Raw genomic sequence first — 23,402 nt, 5'->3', positions numbered from 1 at the left:
TGCCTCAAGCAAACTTTTAAACTTCCAATTTCGAGGATTAAAACTCGACGATTTTTGCTACTTTAGGCCTTTTGGTGGTGAGGCGCACGCCTTAGGGCTCCCGCCTTAGAATTTTTGCATTGGAACCCTGATTAATTATGTTTAGAGTTCTTTGGGTATTTTAGAAACCCTAAGTTTGAAAAATGACCCAAATTAAACAACTTAGTTTTTTTTTTTTTTTTTTTTTTTGTAATAAACTCTTGCACTTCATTAAACGAATGTTTATATATTGTAACACATATAATTTTTGTTTTATAATTGCTAAAAAGGTTGACAAATTATGTGGATACCTAAAACATAGTTTCTCTTATCCAAATTTTGACATATATGCATAAAAAAATATTGCAACGTTTCATTTCTTAAGGTTATATAAATATAATGATTTAGTTTATTGTTTTTATAGATGGAAACGATTGTTCCAGTTTGGGAAATGGCCCTAAGTACTAACCACTTTTCATAAGTTGGACCAAAATATGGAAATCCATGTTTTGAACAAGAATAGTAGTTGGTCAGCTGAGGAAGTACAATTTTGCGCTTTTGTAAACATACTCACACCACACACACACGTGAAAACTAATAAATTAATAATAATAAAAAAAAAAGATTCTCCCCAGTCTCTCTCTACATTCCCGCTCTCTCTCTCTCTCTCTCTCCTAACTTTCTGGCGAAATCGACGCTATAACCACCGCCCGAGTTTATGCAAGTCCGGCCAAAACCCGCTCCGTCGCGAGCCGTCCTCTGCCTCCGACGCACGACTCCCACTACTACAAATTAACATATTAGGTGCGGAAGGGTATTAGGTGCGACATGTCGCACCTAATAGTCGCACCTAAGCACATATTAGGTGCGACATGTCGCACCAGATAGTCTTCCAAGCGACTAAAAATTTCGCTGATGATTAGTGCTATCCGGTGCGACTTTGTCGCACCCGATATGATATTGTCGCGCCTAATACTATTGGGTGCGACATTTGTCGCACCTAATACTATCAGGTGCGACTAGTGTCGCACCTAATGGGTTTAAAATTTAAAACGGTCAGAAATTCCCCCCGAATATTTTGGGTTCTGGAATTTCACATTAGGTGCGACAGTGTCGCACCTAATAGTCATATTAGGTGCGACATTTATGACTACTAGGTGCGACAGTGTCGCACCTAATAGTTTTAGGGTATGTTTTATACCCGAGCGGCTTCTTCTTCGCCCAAACTCACTCTCTCACTCTATAACTCTCTCTTCTCTCTCTAACTCTCTCTCTCTCTCTCCGACGCTCGTCCCGGCGCGACCAGCCCGCCTCCAGCCCGCCACGCCGTGAAGCTCGCCGTCCTCCAGGTACGCCTCACTCTCTCTATCTCTCTCTGTCTCACTCTCTCTCCGTCAATCTCACTCTGTCTCTCTCCGACCAGGCCCGACTCTCTCTCCGACGCTCGTCCCCGGCGCGACCAGCCCCGCCTCCAGCCCGCCACGCCGTGAAGCTCGCCGTCCTCCAGGTACGTCGCGCCATTCACCGTCTGATTTCGTCCCGCATGCCATCGTCTTGTTTCCGTCGGCCATTGTCCATCGTCCTCCTCTCTCAGTGGCTAGTTTTAGAAATTTGTATGTTTAATTTAGGGTTTCTTAGTTTTCTTTATATAAAAAAAATTGGTTTCTTTGATTTCGAAAATTGGTCATCTCAGACCGATCCATTGGTTGCCGAGATGTGAGCTCAGATGGATGCCCAACAAGCCGAGCTGCAAGTGATGCGGCAACAGATCGCCTTCCTCAGCCAGCAGCACAACCAGCCTCCCACGACTCCTCAACCTCCGCCTGCATCGCATCCAGATGGGACGGATCAGCAGACGCCAGGTTCCACGCCGGGTTCTACGCCTGGTTCGATGGATTACTTGCGAGACCGTCCTTACGGAAGCGGCGGAACGAGCGGCAGTGCGTCAGGCAGCGGTGGACGAGGACGCGGAAGCGGTTCTCGAAGTTCTGACAACTTATTCGGTAGAGGAAATTCTACTATCGATAAGTTTTATAAGAAAAAAAAATAGGAATTCATTTTTTTCGCTTTTTTTGGAAAGAATTTGTATTTTTAATTAAGAATTCTATTTTCAGAATATTATTTCTAATTCATTTAGAATTTTGTTTAATTAATATTATTTGAATTTTTATTTCTAATTCATTTAGAATTATGTAATTCATTTTTATTTTGTTAATTTACTTTTTAATTTTTTTTAATTGAAAAAACATATTCGGTGCGACATTGTCGCACCGAATACCATGGCGCGAACACTTTCAGGTGCGACATGTCGCACCCGATATGCATTTACCCGCCAATTCTAAAAAAATTGGCAGGAAAATAACTTGGGCATTAGGTGCGACATGTCGCACCTGAAAGTGTCGCACCTAATGGGGTACTTATTAGGTGCGACATGTCGCACCCAATACCTTCTGCGACGGGTTATCCGGTGCGACGTTGTCGCACCTAATGTCGCACCTAATAAACCTTTAGGTGCGACATTTGAGGCATTGGGTGCGACATTCGTCGCACCGGATAACGTATTTTGTCCTAGTGTCCGATCTCAGCCCAGTCCGAGTCAATCTTCGCGTGAACTCCGACCGGAAAGAGGAGAATCGCGAGCTCCGAGCCTCTCTTTTCTTCGCCGCGTGACTCGGCTGAGACAAAGGAGACACGAGCTCCACCGACTCCAGACCAAAGAAAGCCATCAGAGAAGCTTTTGACGAAGCTCCGACAAGCCTGAGGACATCCGCCGAGCCAAAGGAGACCGCCGAACCGAGAGATTGGCCGAGAAAGGATTGGAGGAACTCTGAAATTGTTTTTTTTTTGTATTGTCGGAGCTGACATACAAGTCTACAATTTCATTTATTGTAGACATACAAGTCTACAATTTCATTTATTGTAGACATACAAGTCTACAATTTCATTTATAGAAGTCTACAATAAATGAAATTGTAGACTTGTATGTCTACAATTTCAGACGTTGTAAACTTGTATGTCAGCTCCGACAAAAAAAAAAAAAAAAAAAAAACTATTTTTTACCCAAACACACGAACGAACCCATAAATATGAAACCCAGAAACACGAATGAAACCCATAAACATGAAACCCAGGAATAAACATGAAACTCGTACGTCAACAACGAAACTCATACCAAAAAATAAACACGAACGAAACCCACCCAGAAATTCTCAGATTTCGTTTGCCAACATGAAGTCTACAATTTCATTTATTGTAGACATAGAAGTCTACAATAAATTAAATTGTAGACTTGTATGTCTACAATAAATGAAATTGTAGACTTGTATGTCAGCTCCGACAATACAAAAAAAAACCATTTTTTACCCAAACACACGAACGAACCCATAAATATGAAATCCAGAAACACGAATGAAACTCATAAACATGAAACCCAGAAATAAACACGAACGAAACACGAAACCCGTACGTCAACAACGAAACTCATACCAAAAAACAAACACAAACGAAACCCACCCAGAAATTCCCAGATTTCGTTCGCCGACATGAAGAGATAAAGTTTACCTCTTCGGCGACGACGACGATGGACAAACCATTGGCGACGACAAACAGAAAAAGGCAAGCTTTTTTTTTTTTTACCTTAAATGAACGAGAGAAGAAAAAAGAGGAGAAAGAGAGAGTTGAGAGCAAGTTTGATGGAAATGAACAAAATAAAAAACCAAATGGCACTTAAGATTTTTCTCATATGGTTAGGTAGTATTTTTGTCCAAAAACAATGACCACAACATTTTGGTCAAAAGTATCATAAAATCTACTATTTAAGGCCATTTCCCTTCCAGTTTTTATAGTTAAAAAGAATAGTCACAACATATATATTAAAGCGAAATTTGTGCAATTTAATGTTATTTAACGATTTTTCTATCACTCTATTCTATGTTTTTTATTTAGCGATTTTTTCATCCATGACTACAGAACCACTTTTGACCGTGGCTCATATATATATATATATATATATATATATATATATATATACATATATATATATATACATATATATATATATACATATATATATATATACATATATATATATATATATATATATATACACACATTTGAGCAATCTAGAGCTTAGGTTAATTTAGTGTAGAAAGCTAAGCAAGAATTTGAATGTATGACTAAATTTTACGAGTCTAAGACTTTTTTTCTATTTAAAACTTAAAAAAGTAGTATAAAAGTGGATTTTAGCATATGCTTATATAATTTACATTATTTTTGTAGGCTTGGGCCTCATTTACATAAATCGCTTCAATTCCCGTTTACGCTTTTAAAACATTGATCCACATTGTCATGGTTGAGGACAAATTGTCAGGTTCATATTTTTCTTGAACAAAACTGGCATGTGACTATAAACTACTGCACTTCGGAGTAACAATTATATCTTTCTCAACGAGATTCACACATAACATGAGAGATAAGCCATACAAATAAGCGACTTAATCATATGAGTCTTCACAATTCACCAAAATGGACCTAAAAACAGAACAAAAGGATTCTATATTTCTGTTGAATAAAGAACAGCTCAAACTTGATCCCTAAATATATGAACCTTAAACACAGCTTGGTCTCTCTTGATCAGCTCGAAGATACACGAATCTCTTGCACCCAAAGAGTTGTCATTCACAAACACAAACCAACCTCGACGTAACTCCGGTAACGAATATCCATTTGAAAGATGATATTCCAACCTAACATCCCAAGACCTCTCACCGACGTGAAGACTCACACCTTGTTCCTTTGCCTCCAAATAACTCCTTGCAAACCAAACCGGCATACTCTGCCCGATCAAGCAAAACACATAATACTCGTGATCCAAATAACAAATTCGAATGCTTCATTTATTTTAGTTTATAACTTACCAATGTAGACAGCTCAAGGCTACTCGACGGAAAATCTACTTGAAATAATGGATATTTTGAGCAGAATTTGCTGGCCGCTTTAGAGGCTTTGCTGCTCCAATTGAACTCTTCAAATCGATTCAACCATATAAAATGCAATTTAATATTTTTCAAGCTTGCGATAAAAATTAGAGAGAGTTTATCCATATTATACTTGTATAGATAGATGTACACTTAATTACCATCCTTTTCAACTAAAAGTTCCTTTGGCTCTTCCACAGCGGTTGATTTCATAAGTAAAGCTTTTCTGCTCCTCATAATTCTCTCAGAGCAGACATGTTTAGTCTTTTTAGATCCGACCCCTGAAAATAAATATTCATATTCCATACGGGATTGAATTTTTTTTTTAAATTCTTTAGGCAGTGAAAACAAATATAGTGGGCTACAGCGCTTACCGGGTACCAAAGTGGAATTGGTGTTTCTATTTTCTCGACAAATGGTAACTTCAAATATGATCGATTTGGTCGTCTTAGCCATTGTAAAGACACAAAGATCGCCTCTTTTTAGACCATTGTCTTGAGCAAAGGCTTTCCAACCAGCCCCGAATGCAGGTTTCTGGTTACCTTTGAAACTATACTTCACAGGCCAAGACTTTCTTTTTCCATCAACTTTAAGAATCACGTGCTTAATACCAGTCCCGAGGTAAGATTTGGCGAAATCCCTTGGGACATTCTTCATGAAAGAAAGAAAATATTCAATAAACACAATGATATTTCTTGTTAATGAAAAAAAAAAAAACTATTCTAGTGAATTTGTTTACCGCAAAAGATTTGGCTTGGACATAGGATGGTTGAATATGAAGGATATAAAAAGGGTGGTTGAATTTAAAACCTCTGATCCTCTTAAGAGCTTCAGACTTTTCTTTTACGCTCAACCTCCCTGCAAATCATATTAGAAAATGTCACACTAAAACATACAAATAAATGAGTACCATGAGATTGGTGTGAGCTAGGCTGACCATTGAACAGACTTGTTCTCGTTCTCTGCAGCGATCCATCTCTCTCTGTTGCTTCCGAAGGACAATGGCTTGGACACGTGTCCATATTTTCATCGTCTCTAGGCTCTTCTTTCACTTCTTTGCCGAAGCTATTGTAGTCAATTTCTATGGTAGTATCATCAAATATGGCCACTTTAAATCGGGAATTCCCTTTATACTCAAAAACCAAAAAGTGGCCAAAAGCTATGGAATAGTGCTTTGAGAATTCAGACCAGCCTTTGTCAATCCAGACCTTTCCGTCACTTGATTTGGTCAAACCGATCTTCCAATCCAAACCACATGGAAGCCTTAAGCAAGCTTGCCCTGTTAAGCTATCTCCACATTTCCTCACAATCTTCTTTGGTATTAGCTGCCACATTTCAACGCTAAATGTAAATAAATTTAAATATGTGATTACTTATACAAAAAAAAAAAAAAAAAAAAAAAAAAAAAAAAAAAACACTAGAAATATCTTTTACACAGCTTAATCTAATCTAGAAATAGACCAGAAATAAAATAAATAAATAAAAAATCCTTGAATTATTCCCAAGTTCGTAAAAAATTTAAGATTCGGGATAAAGAATAAATTTTTATCAAATCCCTGCTACGAAATATGATAATGTATTTTGAAATAGAACTTTGGCATCGTCAGTTCGTCACTGAGTTAGCTTCTCCTTCAAGCTATCTAGAAGCTTCACTAACACCTAATTTCTAAACTGCATTCACATTTCCAAGCAAATATTTCTGTGATTGTCTGGCACAGTTCAAGATTAGAACAAAAGAGGACACAAACAGCAAATCGACGGGTATTTACATATATCGATATATTTCCGTGTCTCAACAATATGTTCTTTTTTCTCTTTTTTTTTTTGTCATATATTTACTGTATACGAGGTCCAAATGATGAAAGATTGTTTAGGATGGTATATATATATAAAAATGCTATCATAACAAGAAATAAATAAATGGGTTTCAAAATATAGAATAAATGCTAAAAAAAAATTAGAATGCAAAGACTCTAGAATACAAATGCTCACAATTTTATTTCCCAGTAGAGGTTTTTTTTTAATAACCGAGAGAAACTTGGGAACGTCACTCATCTTTAATCGGTCAAGCTATCTTCAAAAATGGAGGACAGAGGTTTTTTTTTATTTTTTATTTTTTGAAGAAAGAAAAGAGGTGTTTTTTTTTCTCTTTTTTCTTGGTACTAAAACTTGTACAAAAGTAGTAATCAGTAATCACTGCAATTTCCACTCGGGAAATTCTTCCACAAAATATTTGGGCCCTACTGGTCGTAATGATATTAAGGCCCATGATTCAAAGGGGTTGTCAAATAAAGAAAGAAAAAATGATAGGGATTATTTCTATTCTATGACCTCCACAATTATTTTGGACCAAAATCAAATAAGTCCAATTTTATCCTAAAATATGACTACCTAAAATGAGCTATTACATTTATATCCTTCCTATTTAGTTTCTTTTTATTAGATAATTAAAACCTTCATCTTCGTCCAAAATCAAAATCTCCTCTCTCTCTCTCTTCGTCTCTCTCTCCATTTCGCTCTCTCTCTTCGTCTCTCTCTCTCTATAAAAAACAGCAACAATCAAGATCATCGACCATCACCGTCCCTTCCTCTTCTTCTCCATCTTCTTCTCGTCATCTTCTTCCTTGCGCTCGGCCGCCAATCTCAACACCGAGTCATCGCGTGCACGCCGTGACCGAGGGAAAGGAAATCGCCGCGAGCCGCCGTGGCCGGCCGACCGAGAAGCGAGCGCCGGGAGAGAGAGAACACACCCCGGAGAGTCCAAATCCACGAAAATTAGGTAAGGAATCAAACCTGAAATGGATTTGTGTGATTCTAGGGTTTGTAGCTCAAATTGGGATTTTGATTTCTTGGTTTGATTTCGTGAAATTGGCTGGTTTTGGATCATGATTAGACTTTGTTGGTGATGATTATCATATGGATTTGAGAGATTTAGATTGATGGTTTGAATTTATTCTTGAATTTTGGACGGTTTGATTTGAATTTTTGGACTTGGCCGTGAGTGTATTTCTTGGCCGTGTGATGTTTGTTTTGAAATTCTGATGTTTGGGTGATTAATGATTTGAGAATGATTAAGCATGGTTTGTTAGCACGGGTTCGCATTGATGATTAGAATTGTGACATGTTAACGTGTTTTGTCGTTTTGTTGTGAGTTTTACTTGTCGAGGGTCTAGACTCAATATAGGCGGGCTACGCAGAGCCCACTGCGGCTGTTCGGAGCGGCGAGGATGAGGCCGGGAAATGACGGAGCTACGCTCGAGCATCGACGAGGCGAAGCCGAGACCGGGTGAATAACGGCGTTTCGGTTTAGGCTCGGAGACTCGCGGAACGTTCGTTTTAAAAATTCAACGAGTTATCTAATTATTATTACCTTGTAATTATTAGTAGTATCATGAATGTTGGAATGATGTACAGTTTGTTACACAACTATGGAATAGAGTGCCGAGATCCTGCCCAGAGGAGAGTAATTATTAGTAGTATCATATGTTGTAATTTTCTTATTTCAGATGAAATAGCAAACTGGAGAGTATGTTGTTTCCCAATTTTGATAACACGTGTTTTGTATTGACAGTAGCTAGTTTATTGATATCAATGTCAATAAACTGTCTGATTTATTTACATTGATGTCAATAAACCAGACAGTTTATTGACATCAATGTCAATAAACCTGATAGTTTATGAGAAATTGCCCCATTTGCCACTGATTTTATAATTTTTTCCCACTTTCCACCAAAACACTAATTTTTCCCAAAATGCCACCATCTATGTCAACAATGTTGACATCTATTTTTGCACTTCACTATGAGATGTCAACATTGTTGACATAGATGTCAACAATATTGACATAGATGGTGGCATTTTGGGAAAAATTAGTCTTTTGGTGGAAAGTGGGAAAAAATTATAAAATTGGTGGCAAATGGGACAATTTCTCATAGTTTATTGACATCAATGTCAATAAACCGAGAGGTTTGACATTGTTACTTCAACGTTATTGACATCCTTATCAATAAAACTGTTGGTTTTAAGAGAAGTAGAAGAATTTCATATTCACAAAAGTCAACATCCATAATTATAAAGTATTACATCATCTTCAGAATTACAAAATGGTTACAAAATTAAAACTTATTCAACGACTACTTCTCTGAGACAAAGGAACAAGATCGTCACATGTCTTTCTATTGTGTGCTTCTTTGCTCAACTTCAACAGGAATGTCTGATGCTTTAGCACTGCCATGGGGGTGAATGACACCTAAATAATAACTTCAACAGAAAAAGGTCTCACCTACAATGAACAAGTATTTATAGTTAGTTCTGGAACAATAAGTAATTTTTGTTCTTTTATTATTCATAATAATGTCAATAAACATTGGAACTTATTGATATTAATGTCATTAAAAAGTCACTGAGTTATAGAAAATAATTAGTTCATGTTTTTTTGTATTCATATTAATGTCAATAAACATTGGAACTTATTGATATTAATGTCAATAAAAAGGCATAGTGAGTTATTGAAAAATAATTAATTCCTGTTCTTTTTTATTCATATTAATGTCAATAAACATTGGAACTTATTGGTATTAATGTCAATAAAAAGTCACTGTGAGTTATAGAAAAATAATTAATTCATGTTCTTTTTTTATTCATATTAATGTCAATAAACATTGGAACTTATTAGTATTAATGTCAATAAAAAGTCACAGTGATCTTACCAACATTAAAGTAGATCTTACCAACGATTAAAGTAGAAAGAGCATGAAGGTTTAACCCATGTACCACTATGCTTGACATACACTAAAATATCACTCATTACTGCATAAAAGAGTGTAATCGAGATGTTAATTTCATATTTTAAACGTTTAAAATTCCTTTATAAACATTTAAAATCATAACAAAAAAATTAAAAAACTGTGAAGTTATATTGACATTGATGTCAATAAAATTGCATTTTTATTGACATTGATGTCAATAAATCTTCAAAGGATTTTCCCAGAACCGTTGAAGATTTATTGACATTAATGTCAATAAAAATGCAACAATGTCAATAAATCTTCAACGATTCCCAGAAATTTTCAGAATTTTTTCCAGATTTTCCATGCTTCCAAGAATCATTCTTTTATTGTTTTTTAACTTCAAAGACCACTTGAATTCAACGACTAAAACGCTAGTACAACAAGAAACTTTTTTGAGAGAGAGAGAGAGAGAGATGAGTTGAAAGAAATCCGAAAGCAATCCTCAAATTCTAAACATAATCCTCACTAATGGAGTCCAAAGACCAAATATCATCAGCCAATTTCACAGAATCCTCACGGAATTGAAAAATCTCCAAATTTGAGCATAAACCCTAAATTTGGAATTCAATCCGAGAAAGAGGAATTCTTACCTCAATCCACGAAATTAACCTTCCTTGGTGAGTTCTCACTTCTTCCCCGACGTTTCCCTCGCTCCGGCGCCGCCGTGGCTCGCGGCGAGACTCGTTTTCCTCAGCTTGGAGCGCGCGTGAATGGAGGAGCCCGGCTGGTGAAGATGGCGCGCGAAGGTGAAGGAAAGAAGAAGAGAAAATGGTGTTCATGATAGTGAGGGTATTTTTGTACTTAAAGAAAATAGGTAGTCATAGAATAGGTACTTAGTAGAAGTGTTCAAAAATATTGTTTGATTTATTTTGGTCTAAAGTATCAAAGTTGTTACTACTCATGGCAATTTCTCAAATTGGAAAGCTGTTCAGGGATTCGCAAGGAAGACAATCAATTCGTTGAAGAGCTCATCTCTCTCTATCTTTATCCAAAAGTCCTCAACAATAAATTCGCCGCCATAGCAATCGGAGATGTTGATCGCGACATATATTTTTGTTTTTCATTTGTTCAGGATGGCAAAACTGGGGAGAAAGCATGCTATTTAATATTTTAATAAAATAAATTAAAAAGGCTTGAATATGAATTTACAATTTTATCCTTAAATGTTACTCCATGTAAGCATTATCTGTTTATAATCTTAAAAATATTTAACAAAGGACTGTGTTTGTTGCAATGTAAGAGTACAAAGTCAATTTTGTAAGATTTTAAACATCAATGGGTGAATCGTTATTCGAGTTAAAGTTGAGGGGGGAAATATGTAATTAATTCTATTAATATTTATACAAAATAAAGATTATAAATGTAATTTATATAAAAGTTTATTTGCATCGCCAAGTTGGGAAAGAGATTTCTTCGGTGGGCCAAAACTAAAAATAGAAACTCCACATAATCTTCCAATATCTAAATTTTATGTATCTTTGAATTATTTTACACAACTTGATCAATGTATTTTTTTTTATGGATTTATTAGGTATATTATCATATTTACACTTTGAAATCGCTATTTGGCCAACATTTGGTAAATATTTGATAAATCTTCACATCTACGTATTTACACGTTTAATTGACATAAATACTCAACTATTTTATTTCAATGAAAAGATAAACCAAGAATGCCACATCATGTTTGTGGTTCTTTACCAAATATTTATCAAACATTGGCTATATAACAATCTCAAACGTCTAAATTGCTAGTCAACTAAATTTTTTATTTTTTATTTCCAAATTGATCCCTTTTGTCACGATCGAGAACAAGTTCACAGTTTTCATCGGCAATAGAATTCTCAGGTTCATATGTTTGTCGAACAAAATAGCATGTCAAAATGAACCACCTTGTTCCTGCTTCGGAGTAACAATTAGATTCTACTCAACAAGACTAGCTAAGGTATACAAATACACAGTTTAATAGTCCACACAATTCACTAAAATGGACCTAAGGAATAGCACAAAAGGATTCTATGCTTCTATTGAGTAAAGAACAGCTCAAACTTGGTCCCTGAATATGGAGACCTTAAACACCGCAGGGTCACTCTGGATCAGCTCGAAGACACACGAATCTCTCGCACCCAAAGAGTTTTCATTCACAAACACAAACCAACCTCGATGGAATTGTGGTAAAGAATATCCATTTGAAAGATGATATTCCAACCTCACATCCCAAGATCTCTCACCCACCTGAAGACTCACACCTTGTTCCTTTGCCTCCAAATAACTCTTTGCAAACCAAATTGGTACACTCTGCCAAATCGAGCAAAACACAAAAGATAGTAATGACCCGAATACAAATTTTTCTGATTTATTTATTTTAGTTTACTTACCAATGTAGACATCTCAAGGCTACTCGACGGAAAATCTACTTGAAATAATGGATGTGTAGAGCAGAATTTGCTGGCCGCTTCAGAGGCTTTGCTGCTCCAATTGAACTCTTCAGATTAAACCATAAAAAGTGCATTTTAATACTTTTCAAGCTTGCAATGAATTAGAGAAAGTTGACCCACACACACACACACACACTTAATTACCATCCTTTTCAGCTAAAACTCCCTCAGGGTCTTCCTTAATGGCTGATTTCATCGGTAAAGGCATTGAAGTTTTTCTGCTCCTCTTATTTCTCTCCGTGCAGACAGGCTTAGCTTTTTTCGATTCGACCCCTTAAAGAAAAGAATATTATTCCAATTGGGATTAAAAAATGTAATTCTTTAGGAAAAGAAAACCAATAGAAACTGGCTACAACGTTTACCAGGTACTGAAGTAGAATCGGCGTTTCTGTTTTCTCTGTAAATGGAAACTACAAATATGATCGATCCGTTGGTCTTAGTCATTGCAAACACACAAAGATCACCCCTTTTTAGAGAATTGTCCTGAGCAAAGGCTTTCCAACCAGCAGAAAACCTTGATTTATCACTGCCCTCATTGAAAATGTATGTCACAGGCCAAGACTTATTTTTTCCATCTCCAACTTTGAGGAAAACGTGCTTGATACCAGTCCCAATATAAGATTTGGCAAAATCAACCGGGACAGTCTTCATGAAAGAAAAAAAAAAACATGAAATCAGTACAAAGATATATCTATAAAAAAAAAATAACTATATACATGAATTCGTTTACCAAGAAACATTTGGCTTGCACATGGGATGGTTGAATATGAAGGATAAAATAAGGGTCGTTAAATTTAAAACTGCTAATCCTCTTTAGAGCCTCATACTTTTCTTTGGCGCTTAACATCCCTGCAAATCAATTTCTTATAATCTCACTCTTAAGCATAGAAAATAAAATGTGGTACTATAGCTTCATCAAGTGTAATAAAATGTGTACCACGAGATTGGTTTGAACTAGGCTGACACTTGAACGGGCTAGTTCTCATTCTCGGTAATGAATTTTTTTTTTTTATTCTTTAGGAAAAGAAAACCAATAAAAGTTGGCTACAACGCTCACCGGGTACTGACGTAGAATCGGCATTTCGGTTTCCTCGGTAAATGGATACTGCAAATATGTTCGATTTGATGGTCTTAGTCATCTCAAAGACACAAAGATCGCCTCTTTTTAGAGCATTGTCTTGAGCAAAGGCCTTCCAACCAGCAGTAAAAACCCTTGATCTATGACTGCCCTCTTTGAAATTGTAGCTTACAGGCCAAGACTTGTTTTTTCCATCTCTGACTTTGAGGATCACGTGCTTCATACCAGTCCCGATATAAGATTTGGCAAAATCGACCGGGACAGTCTTCATGAAAGAAAAAAAAACATGATATAAGTACAAAGATATATCTATAAGAAAAAAAAAAAAAAAACTATATACATGAATTCGTTTACCAAGAAAGGTTTGCCTTGCACATGGGATGGTTGAATATGAATGATAAAAAAAGGGTCGTTAAATTTCAAACCGCTAATCCTCTTTAGAGCTTTAGACTTTTCTATGGCACGTAGCGCGGCTGCAAATCATATTTGAAAATGTCACACTAACCAATCAAAGAAATAAAATGTGGTATTGTAACTTCATCAAGTGTAACGAAATGAGTACCATGAGATTGGTGTGAGCTAGGCTGACCATTGAACAAACTTGTTCTCGTTCTCTGCAGCGATCCATCTCTCTCTGTTGCTTCCGAAGGACAAGGGCTTGGACACGTGTCCATATTTTCATTGTCTTTAGGCTCTTCTTTCACTTCTTTGCCGAAGCTGCTGTAGTCAATTTCTATGGTAGTATCATCAAATATGGCCACTTGAAATTGGGAATTCCCTTGATACCCAAAAACCAAAAAGTGACCAAAAGCTATGGAATAGTGTTTTGAGAATTCAGGCCAGCCTTTGTCAATCCACACCTTGCCGTCGCTTGACTTGGTCAAACCGATCTTCCAATTCAAATCACATGGAAGCCTAAAGCAAGCTTGGTCCGTTAAACTTTCTCCACATTTCATCACGATCTTATTCGGTATTTGCTGCCACATTTTTACACCAAACGTAAATAAATTTAAAAAATATATTAGAAATATCTTTTACACAGCTTGATAATAAACCCTTACACAGCTTAATCTAATCTAGAAATATACCTGACCAGAAACAAATAAATAATCCTTGAATTATTCCCAAGTTCTTAAAAAGATTTGAGATTTGGGACCTTTTAAAGAATAATTTTTTTTTTTTTTTTTTATCAAATCCCTGCTACGAAATAAAATGATGTATTTCGATATAGAACTTTGCCATCGTCACTGAGTTAGCTTCTCCTTCAAGTTATCTGGAAGCTTCACTAACACCCCATTTCTTAAATTACATTCGCATTTCCTCGGAAACATTTCTGAGATTTTCTGGGACAGTTCAAGACAAAAACAAAAGACGACACAGACAGCACATCGACGGTTATTTATATAAATCGAAATATTTCCGTCTCTCAACTATTTATGTTTTTTTTTTTTGTCATATATTTACTGCATACGAGGAACTAATGATGAACGATTCCTTAGAATGGTATGTATATAAATACCATCATAACATGAAATAAATAAATGGGTTTCTGAATATAGAATAAATGCTAAAAAAAAATTAAAATGTAAAGACTCTAGAATACAAATGCTCACAATTTTGTTTCTGAGTAATGCTTTTGTTTTGATAACTGATAGAAACTGGGGAACGTCACTCATTTTTTTATTCGTCAAGCTACCTCCAAAAATGGAGAACAGAGGTCTTTTTTTCTTTTTGAAGAAAGAACAGAGGTCTGTTCGACTCTCTCTTTTTTTCCTTGGTACTAAAACACATGCAATTTACAGCGATAAGTTCGGGAAATTCTTCGACAAAATATTTGGGCCCTACTGGTCTTAACGATTTTAGAGAGATTTGCATCAAAGTCACAAATTCGGCTTCAAATTGCAAATGAGTCACGACGAAAAAAGGTGTTGCATAGATGTCACTTCGATAAAAAAAATAGGACCAAAATACCCTTACGCAGATTTCAAAGTAGACTCGCAGTCAAATATTTCGAAAAAAAAGTAGACTCACAGAAGAAATTACAAAAAGTAGACTCGCAGTCAAATATTTCGAAAAAAAATAGACTCACAGAACAAATTACAAAAAGTAGACTCGCAGTCAAATATTTCAAAAAAAAAGTAGACTCCTTTCGAACACGAGACCGCCATCGCTGCTTCCGAGCAGGACGTCCATCGCCATCGCGTTCCCGGCCAGCATCACGCTCGCCGCCGCCGCCGCCACTCCGACGTCCCTCAGGGACGCCTTCACGGCCGAGCACGACTTCGTCGCCGCCTCCTCCTCACGATTCTTAGATCTAGATCTAAGAATCGCGCCGGATTCCGGGTTCACGCTCGACGAGGTCGCACGGTTCTGCAGATCCACTCCATCTCCGACCGCCGCCGCCTTCGCTCGAACCCCTGGACACTCCGGCGCGACTCGGCCGCCAGCCTCCTTCTCCGGCGGGCTGGTCTGCGCGGTCTGCAGAACCCGCTCCACCATCCTCGTGAGTTGAGCGAATTTTACGTTCGAATCGCGCTGAATCTCATCGAATCTCCGCCGGAACCAGCCTCTTTTGTAGGTGAGGGTAATTTAGACTTTTTATAGGTGACAAAAATGCAAATAAGTGATACAGATGCAATTTTAGCAAATAAGTGACACAAATGCAAGAAATGGCTGAAGTTGTGACTTCAGCCGCAAATGCCACACGATTTTAGGGCTCATGATCCAAAGGGGTTATCTGGGCCTCACCTTACCATATTAGCAGAGTAATATGTTCATATCAACACTAAAAAAAAAATTAAGAAAAAAATACTACTAATTTTTTCGAATAAATTGTTTAGACCTTCCAATATTTTAAATTATGCTATGGTGGTGAAATTTTTTACACACGAGCAGGGGTGAATTTTTTAGTTTTTTGTGTTTTGGCCCCTTTAATGCATTTCCTTTTTATAATAAAAACAGTGTTGCGATATTTTCGCACACGTGTCGCCTAAGTAATATTGATTAGTAAGTACGGATGTCGAACCCACGAAGATTAAGCTTAATTAATAATTAAATCAACTAAAACAAGTTGAACTCAAAATATGGGGAAAAGGTTGTCACAATTTTTTTACAAGAAATTAAACAAAGCAATTAAATGTGTTTTTACGGGTTGGTTTCTCGGAATTTTTGCATGATTTAAACACTCAAACTCCGCTAGTCACGTTCACGAAGATATTATTAAATCTCTCTCGAGCATCTAGCAACCTAATGCTATGCCGGAATTTTATCTCTCTATATATCAACATCTAAAAACAAAGCAAGCAATGAACACAAGAATGTATAAACGACTCCGTAACAACCTAGCTATATCTAGCCTAAGAATGAATGACGGTAATTCAACTCACGCACACTAACAACCTAATCTTTCTCAAGCATCAAGATGAATTCAAAGTCATGAATGAGGTCATGAACGCCATAAAAGCATTAATGGTAGAATTGAATTAAGCAAAGAAATAGAATTAATAAATACTTCAATTAAAATCAAATTGAATCCATAACTATATTCTAGACTAGCTACGCCATAGCTCTTAAAGGGATTTGTTTATGGCGTAACGAATAAACAATGAAGAAGAAGAAGAAGAAGAAATAAAATAAAACAAACCCATAATAATTATCATAAATACGGGAGTCAAGAAAATAAGAGACTTTAATGTAGTGTAAACGAGGACGAACAGCTTAATACTTCAAGAAAACTCTCTATCTCTCCCAAACACAATAAGAGAAACTTAAAACAAAAGGTAATTAAAGTGTGTTTTTAGATTAAATAAACTTAATATATAGGTTGAGAGGCTGTTTTCGAACCCATCTGGGTATATAAATAAGATCCAGTGGCCTAGATTTGCTCAAAACCGAGAAATAAAATATTCAAAAATCGTGTCACTGCACCGCGATGAATATTGAGAAATTTCGCGCTCTATGGCAGGGTTTCACCGTTGTGCGACCAAATCCGCCGTGCCGCGATGAATGCTAACTCTTGACTCCCATCGTTGACTTCTTCTTTAATGTGTTGTTTTTGTTCCATTTTGACTCTCAGGGCCTGCAAAACAGGTTCAATGTCATTTCGATACTCGATTAAGCACCAAAAAACTGAAATTCACATGAAAGCTCAAAATAACCGTTAAATAGACTTAAGAACAAGCTTGATGCATGCCGAATAAAGGCGGATTTGTACGTACGAAAAACGCACTCATCAAATAGTAATTATTCTTTTAATTTTTATGTATTGATTTTAGTAATTCTTAATTACTTTAATACTGTTACCTAATTAGAATGATATTACTCCTGTAAAATATAGTTAGAAGTTATATTGAAAATTCTACAACTTATTCTAAACTCCTTTAAGAATTACTTTTTTTAACCACTGTTAAATAAATATTTAAAATTTTACCCAAAAAAAATATTTTCATAGCCCTCCAATGATTTTTATGTTGGCTTCACCTATGCCCACATACATATAAATATTTTTAAGGTTTAATCTCGATGAATTCAAATGTATCATAAAGTATCAGAATATTATTACCGTTTCGAGACTCAGATTTTTCTAGTATCCGGTGGTAAGTCAGTATTATACCGTGGGATGCAAAAAAGGATATGGTAAGTTGTGTCATTGAAGTTACCGTTACCATCAAGGAATACCGTATAATACCGTGGTTACCGAGAAGAATCTAATGAACAAATATTTTAAAAAAATGCATACATAACATAGGATATAAATGAAAATAGTCTACAATATGTTCATAACATTACTAGTCATAATTCAAATAATTCAACATAATGATAAACCACATACCAACACTAGAATCAAAGATTAACAACACAAATTTGTTTAAAATTGTATTAAATTTGGATTAACAAACAAATTAAACAAATTTGAATACAAAATCAAATGATAATTTTCATGTTAAAAACCAGCTAATTATATATATAAACATTCATATTCCACAATTAATTTAACAAAAAAAAACCTAAAAACACATTCGAATCAGAACCCTATTTTCAAATCTGACAAAAAAAATTGAATTTTTTTGGATACTAATCAAATTAATACCAATAAATAAGTTAGAATCTAAAAAGTTGAATATTTCATCAAGGTTTGAAGTTTGTCAGGATTTGAACACGTGCCAGTCTCCACATTTTCTTTTCGTTAGGATGCAAGGAAGAGTCACTTTCAAACTGCCGAATAAAGGAAGGAATCCCTTGAATTTGACTGAAAACATCGACAAATCACCTTCAACTGAGCGGAAAAACCCTAAAATTTCTCGACACCTTTTTTATTTTTTGGTCCCGGTTTCCTCTTAAATACCATGGTTTTTTTGGGGAAAAACCACTGAACCAAGCCAGTTTTCAAGAACCGATTTTCGTCCTTGTTACCGTCTGGGTTACCGCAAAATTCAACGAAAGTTTCGATTTTGTAAGAACCGGTGCCGGTACTCTCCAAAACTCTGGTTTCCATTCTGTTTCCGTGGAATTTCAATCATTGGGTATCGTTAGATGAGTTCCCTTAGAGCCGGACAAATTTCTTGATACATTTTGCCTTATGCAAAGCTCACTCGCCGACCTTAGCTCAATACTGTCACAGACATATAGAGAATATATTTACTGTAATCCACAACCCCGGATCAATCCGCAACTACTATATTATATATATATATATATATATATATATATATATATATATATATATATCTATTGTTTTCATATTTTATGTATCTTTATATCAATAATTATATGAATAAAGCTTATAAATGTAATTTAACATTAAATTTATTCGCATCGCCAAGTTGGGAGAGAAATTTCTTTTGATGGCCCAAAACTAAAAAAAATAGAAACTACCACATAATCTTCCAATATCTCAAATTTATGCATATCTAAATTATCTTCCACAACTTAACCAATCTATTTTTGTTTCTCCTTCCCATTTCCTTCCATCACGCTAACTAGAGAGGATTATTAAGGTTTAATTTTGATCGCTTCAAAGGCATCGTACAAATGATTTTTCTTGAAGCTACGCCACACGCTCACCATCACGGCGTGATAGAGTGGAGGGTTATTGGCGCCGGTCAATTGGGTCGACGGCGACACATCAATATCGTCTGGTGGGACATGAAAGAAAGCCGTGGAAAATCGATGATGCGTCGCACTTGGAACCACTCGATGTAACGCGCTCTTGAGCTGACCGTTGGATAAAATTTGCATTAAATCAGCGACGAAGATGACGAGGGCGCCTTCGATTGGGGGCACTGTCACCCACCTATTGCCTTCCTCCTCTTTGACGTGGATTTGGAGTCCATCTGCACCGTTCGATTGATACAGCAGCGTGATCATGGATGAGTCGGTGTGTGGGACCATTCCAATTGTTCTTGTTGGATCCGGGCAAACGGGGTATGAGTTCAATTGAAGGAACGTCTTCGGATTTGATAATACACGGGCTTTTGGGTTCCCCAATTTTGCGTCGTCTTTGACTAGACCAAGTGACTCGATTATCATGCTTATAATCTTTTCCGACACTTGGTTAACCTCGTTTTGGCACGTCACCATTACATCACTGCAAGATAAACAAGTAAAATCCAACATCAATTATTTATTGCAACACAACTCAAAATGAGAGTGTTCGTATGTAATGTAATGTTACTAGTTAAGAACAGCTATATTAAACCAAAAACGTACACATTTATTTCATGAACAGTAACAAAGGAATGGAATTAATGCATATTTTTCTATATCCTAAAAAGAATGTCACATTATATTTATTCGTTGACCATGGCTTTGGTTTTTTTTTTTCCTTTTATTTTTTTCCAAATAAAATCAAAATATATACTCTCTCTCTCGCCAAATCTCTCTTTGTTATATACACATAATCATATTTATTCTCAAATAATTACAATCAATCACTATAAACAATAGTGTTGATATTTAAATACTTTCTAAGTATTTTCTACCCATTTGATTATATTGACTTTTTTATTACTGATGGAAATTTGATTTGCAAATTAAAATAAATTAATGAAATTTACATATAATTTTCGGCAATCTAATTATAATTTAAATTTAAAAAATCTTGTAATTCCCCTAAACCTAATATTTGAAATTATTTAGGTTAACACTCTTATGAACAAACACAACACAATATATATATATATATATATATATATATATATATATATATATATATATATATAACTATTAATTATACCCTGCAATATTTGTTTAATTGGGCTGAAAGTTTGTGCAAATATGGTAACATATTATTGTTCATAAGGTTATATATTTAGTTTTTATGATCGTTGCTAATAGAGGCTAAATCTGCGGAAAGTAAAAATGCAAATATAAGAATAAATATAGAAATGAAATTAGTTTCTTCAAAGTTTAAAGTGGTTTGTTAACGTTAATTTTATTTTAATAATATTTAACATATCCATCGACTATAATATTAAAAAAAATATGCAACTCCAGAGAATATAAAGCGCGCATACACAATTGAATAATTATAATAGTTGTTAATATCAAAGAATTTGTTAATATAACGCAAACACAATTCAAAATACATGCATGTCTGTTTCGTTATTACAACCTTCTTTTTGATGTCAAAGACCAGATAAATATCATAAAAGTTATTCTTTTTGGAGAAAAATATGAAAAAATATATTAACATATCGAGTACATAATAGCCTTAATTAAGAAAAAAAAAAACAATCCATTTAAACTCATATATAAATAGAATAAATATTTTTTTTCTGAATTAGTTTAAACATTGAAAAAAAAAAGAGGTTCGTTACTATACTAAATTTTTATATTTTCTAATTTAAATTATCAATATTATTTTATAAAAAGACAAAGACTTCCGCAGCAATGCGTGAATATTATTTCACTTAGATGTGTAACAACAATTTCCATGAACCAATAAACAAAGGCTTTCTTATTATGTACTACTATGAACTATGAGCCTTACTCTAATAATACATGGGGATAATATGTAAAAAAGCAAAATCTCGATCTGGTTGGCCATTTTTTTTTTTGTTTTTGGTTCGGGTGGAGGATAATTATAAAAGAAATTTCATTTTGTAGACTTAAAAAATATCAAAATATTTTAGTTGAATCTATTTTATTCATAATATTTGAAATTAGATTTTTATCTATTTTTCGGACAAAAATACCATTGAATAAAGTTTAAAGATCATATTCATATTATCGTGTATTGAAGTTAAAAAAATGGGTAATTTCTCTTGTTTTACATTTTCGAATCAGATTAGATTAGGTTGGATTGATATTTTGACTTAGATTAGATTTAATGTTAATTAGTCTATAAATTTCAAACCTTTTAGACGGTCTGCGATGGTTAGCGATGTAAATTTTGATTTTTTTTTTCAACAACATTGATAGACGTGTTGCGACGGTTTGAGATAGTTTAACACATTTTGAGATAGATCTTGCGACAGATAGAGATGGATAGAGGCAGTTTGCGATTAAACAGTTAGATAGCTATGGGTAGAGACAGATAGAGATGCTTAGAGATGGAAAAAAAAATGTTTTAATTATATTTAAGGGTATTTTTGTTCAAAAAAATGAGCCAAAAGTTTAGTTTCAGATATTATGAATATTAAGATATTTTGAAAAATATTTAATTTAGAAAATAAAATTTCTCTAATATAAATGGATGTAATTTTTTTTTTTTTTTAATAATAATAATAATAATATAGATGGAAAGTACGCATGCAAAAATGTTAGGGAGTTCGAGACGCACGTGAAATCATCGACAAGAGAATCGGGCCAAAGCAAGCGAGCATGCTTCGCCGGCGACCCCATCATGAGGAACCCCTCCGCCCATGTCTTCTTCGAAAAGTTTCCGGCCACCACCGGCACTCCGTATCCCAACCCTCCCTCCGCCGGCCTCGCCGCCCTCAGCTTCCTCTCTGCCGGAAGCCCGAAAAGCCGCCTCATTTGCCCCTCCATCTTCTCCAAAAGCTCGCCGGAGACGCCGTGGTTGATCACCTGAAACGACCCCCACCGCTCGCACGCTCGCCGGATCTCGGTCGCCGCGTTCGGGCCGGCAAGATCGATCACCGGAATTTCCGACGACCCGGATCGGACGTCTGCGATGATGACGTCATCCCAGGCGTGGGATTCCGGGAGCGTCTCTGGGATGTTGTTGGAGTCGAGATGGACAATATTGGAAGAGACAATTGTTTTGATTGTCATTATATATACGTCGAAATGTAATTAGATATTTTGATGGTCCTATTTATAAAGATTAAAGAGTGGGGTTTGAAATAGATCCAATGTACGTGTCTTGAGTCTTTGCATGCAATGGAACACACACGGATCCAATGTACGTGTCTTCACTCTTTCTATATATTTAGTCGTTTTGACCAGATTAATTAATATGAACTAATTATAGAGGGATGGTTCGGATTGTGTCTTAATCAGCATTATTTATCTTCTTGTCTTTTTATCCATAATTATGTTTAAATGTATCTGGGAGTCATAAGTTATTCATGGTCGTGGCGTTGATTTCTGGATTTTGTAGTTCTGATAATCTATGTGAGTTTTTTTTTTTTGTGTTGAAACTCTCTCTCTCTCTCTCTCTCTCTCTCTTGTCCTTTATAATAAAGAGTGGGTTTGAGTCTGATAAGAAGAATGAATTTGAGAGATAGATCCGATGTATACGTGTCTTTAGTCTTTTGTATGCAATGGAACACACGATCGATAAGGACGAAAAGATTAGTCCCCCGTGGTGAGTTTAGCGGATAATCATGTTTTAATCAGCATATCTTATACCATTATCATTTAAAATTTATTACATGAATTCTCGATAAACTTTATTACAAGTTGTCTCCTTAGACTTTAATATTTTTTTTATATGGAATCAAACATTTAAGTTTATAAATAAATAATTGAAGATATATATATATATATATATATATATATATATATATATATTCATAAAAAAAAAATCAGTACTCATTTGTAATATTACTAATGAGAACTGTTTTCTTTATAAAAAAAAGATTTATTAGTATCTATCCTCTATTAAGAATTTAAGAGGGGAGATTAAAATAATAGT

At 35.3% G+C, this 23,402-nt stretch overlaps 2 protein-coding genes and 1 pseudogene across 2 annotated transcripts; all 3 read right to left on the bottom strand.

The window, feature by feature from the left end:
* Positions 1–4,393: 4,393 nt before the first annotated feature.
* On the bottom strand, positions 4,394–7,146 carry LOC149400950 (B3 domain-containing transcription factor VRN1-like). Its single transcript, XM_089613315.1, has 7 exons — positions 6,987–7,146; positions 5,932–6,319; positions 5,734–5,852; positions 5,369–5,645; positions 5,156–5,275; positions 4,935–5,041; positions 4,394–4,852 (listed from the first exon to the last, which is right to left on the bottom strand). Exons 1-7 carry the CDS (start codon positions 7,047–7,049, stop codon positions 4,598–4,600), a joined length of 1,329 nt encoding a protein of 442 aa, XP_089469441.1. The 5' UTR covers positions 7,050–7,146; the 3' UTR covers positions 4,394–4,597.
* A 4,681-nt stretch (positions 7,147–11,827) lies between these two features.
* Positions 11,828–14,286, bottom strand: LOC149400949 (B3 domain-containing protein Os01g0723500-like). Its single transcript, XM_089610554.1, has 7 exons — positions 13,863–14,286; positions 13,655–13,773; positions 13,329–13,565; positions 12,585–12,867; positions 12,367–12,495; positions 12,202–12,269; positions 11,828–12,082 (listed from the first exon to the last, which is right to left on the bottom strand). The coding sequence occupies exons 1-7, from the start codon at positions 14,284–14,286 to the stop codon at positions 11,828–11,830; spliced, it is 1,515 nt and encodes a 504-aa protein (XP_089466680.1).
* Positions 14,287–19,291: 5,005 nt separating this feature from the next.
* Positions 19,292–22,537, bottom strand: LOC149400948 (gibberellin 3-beta-dioxygenase 3 pseudogene; annotated as a pseudogene).
* Between the last annotated feature and the right edge of the window lie 865 nt (positions 22,538–23,402).

The sequence above is a fragment of the Urtica dioica genome, chromosome 4 (genome assembly GCF_054948205.1).
Source record: "Urtica dioica subsp. dioica isolate 48M chromosome 4, U.dioica_male_clone48M_v1_H2, whole genome shotgun sequence".
Taxonomy (NCBI): domain Eukaryota; kingdom Viridiplantae; phylum Streptophyta; class Magnoliopsida; order Rosales; family Urticaceae; genus Urtica; species Urtica dioica.
The sequence above is the reverse complement of the archived record's forward strand: the minus strand, read 5'-3'. Positions and strand labels throughout refer to the sequence as shown.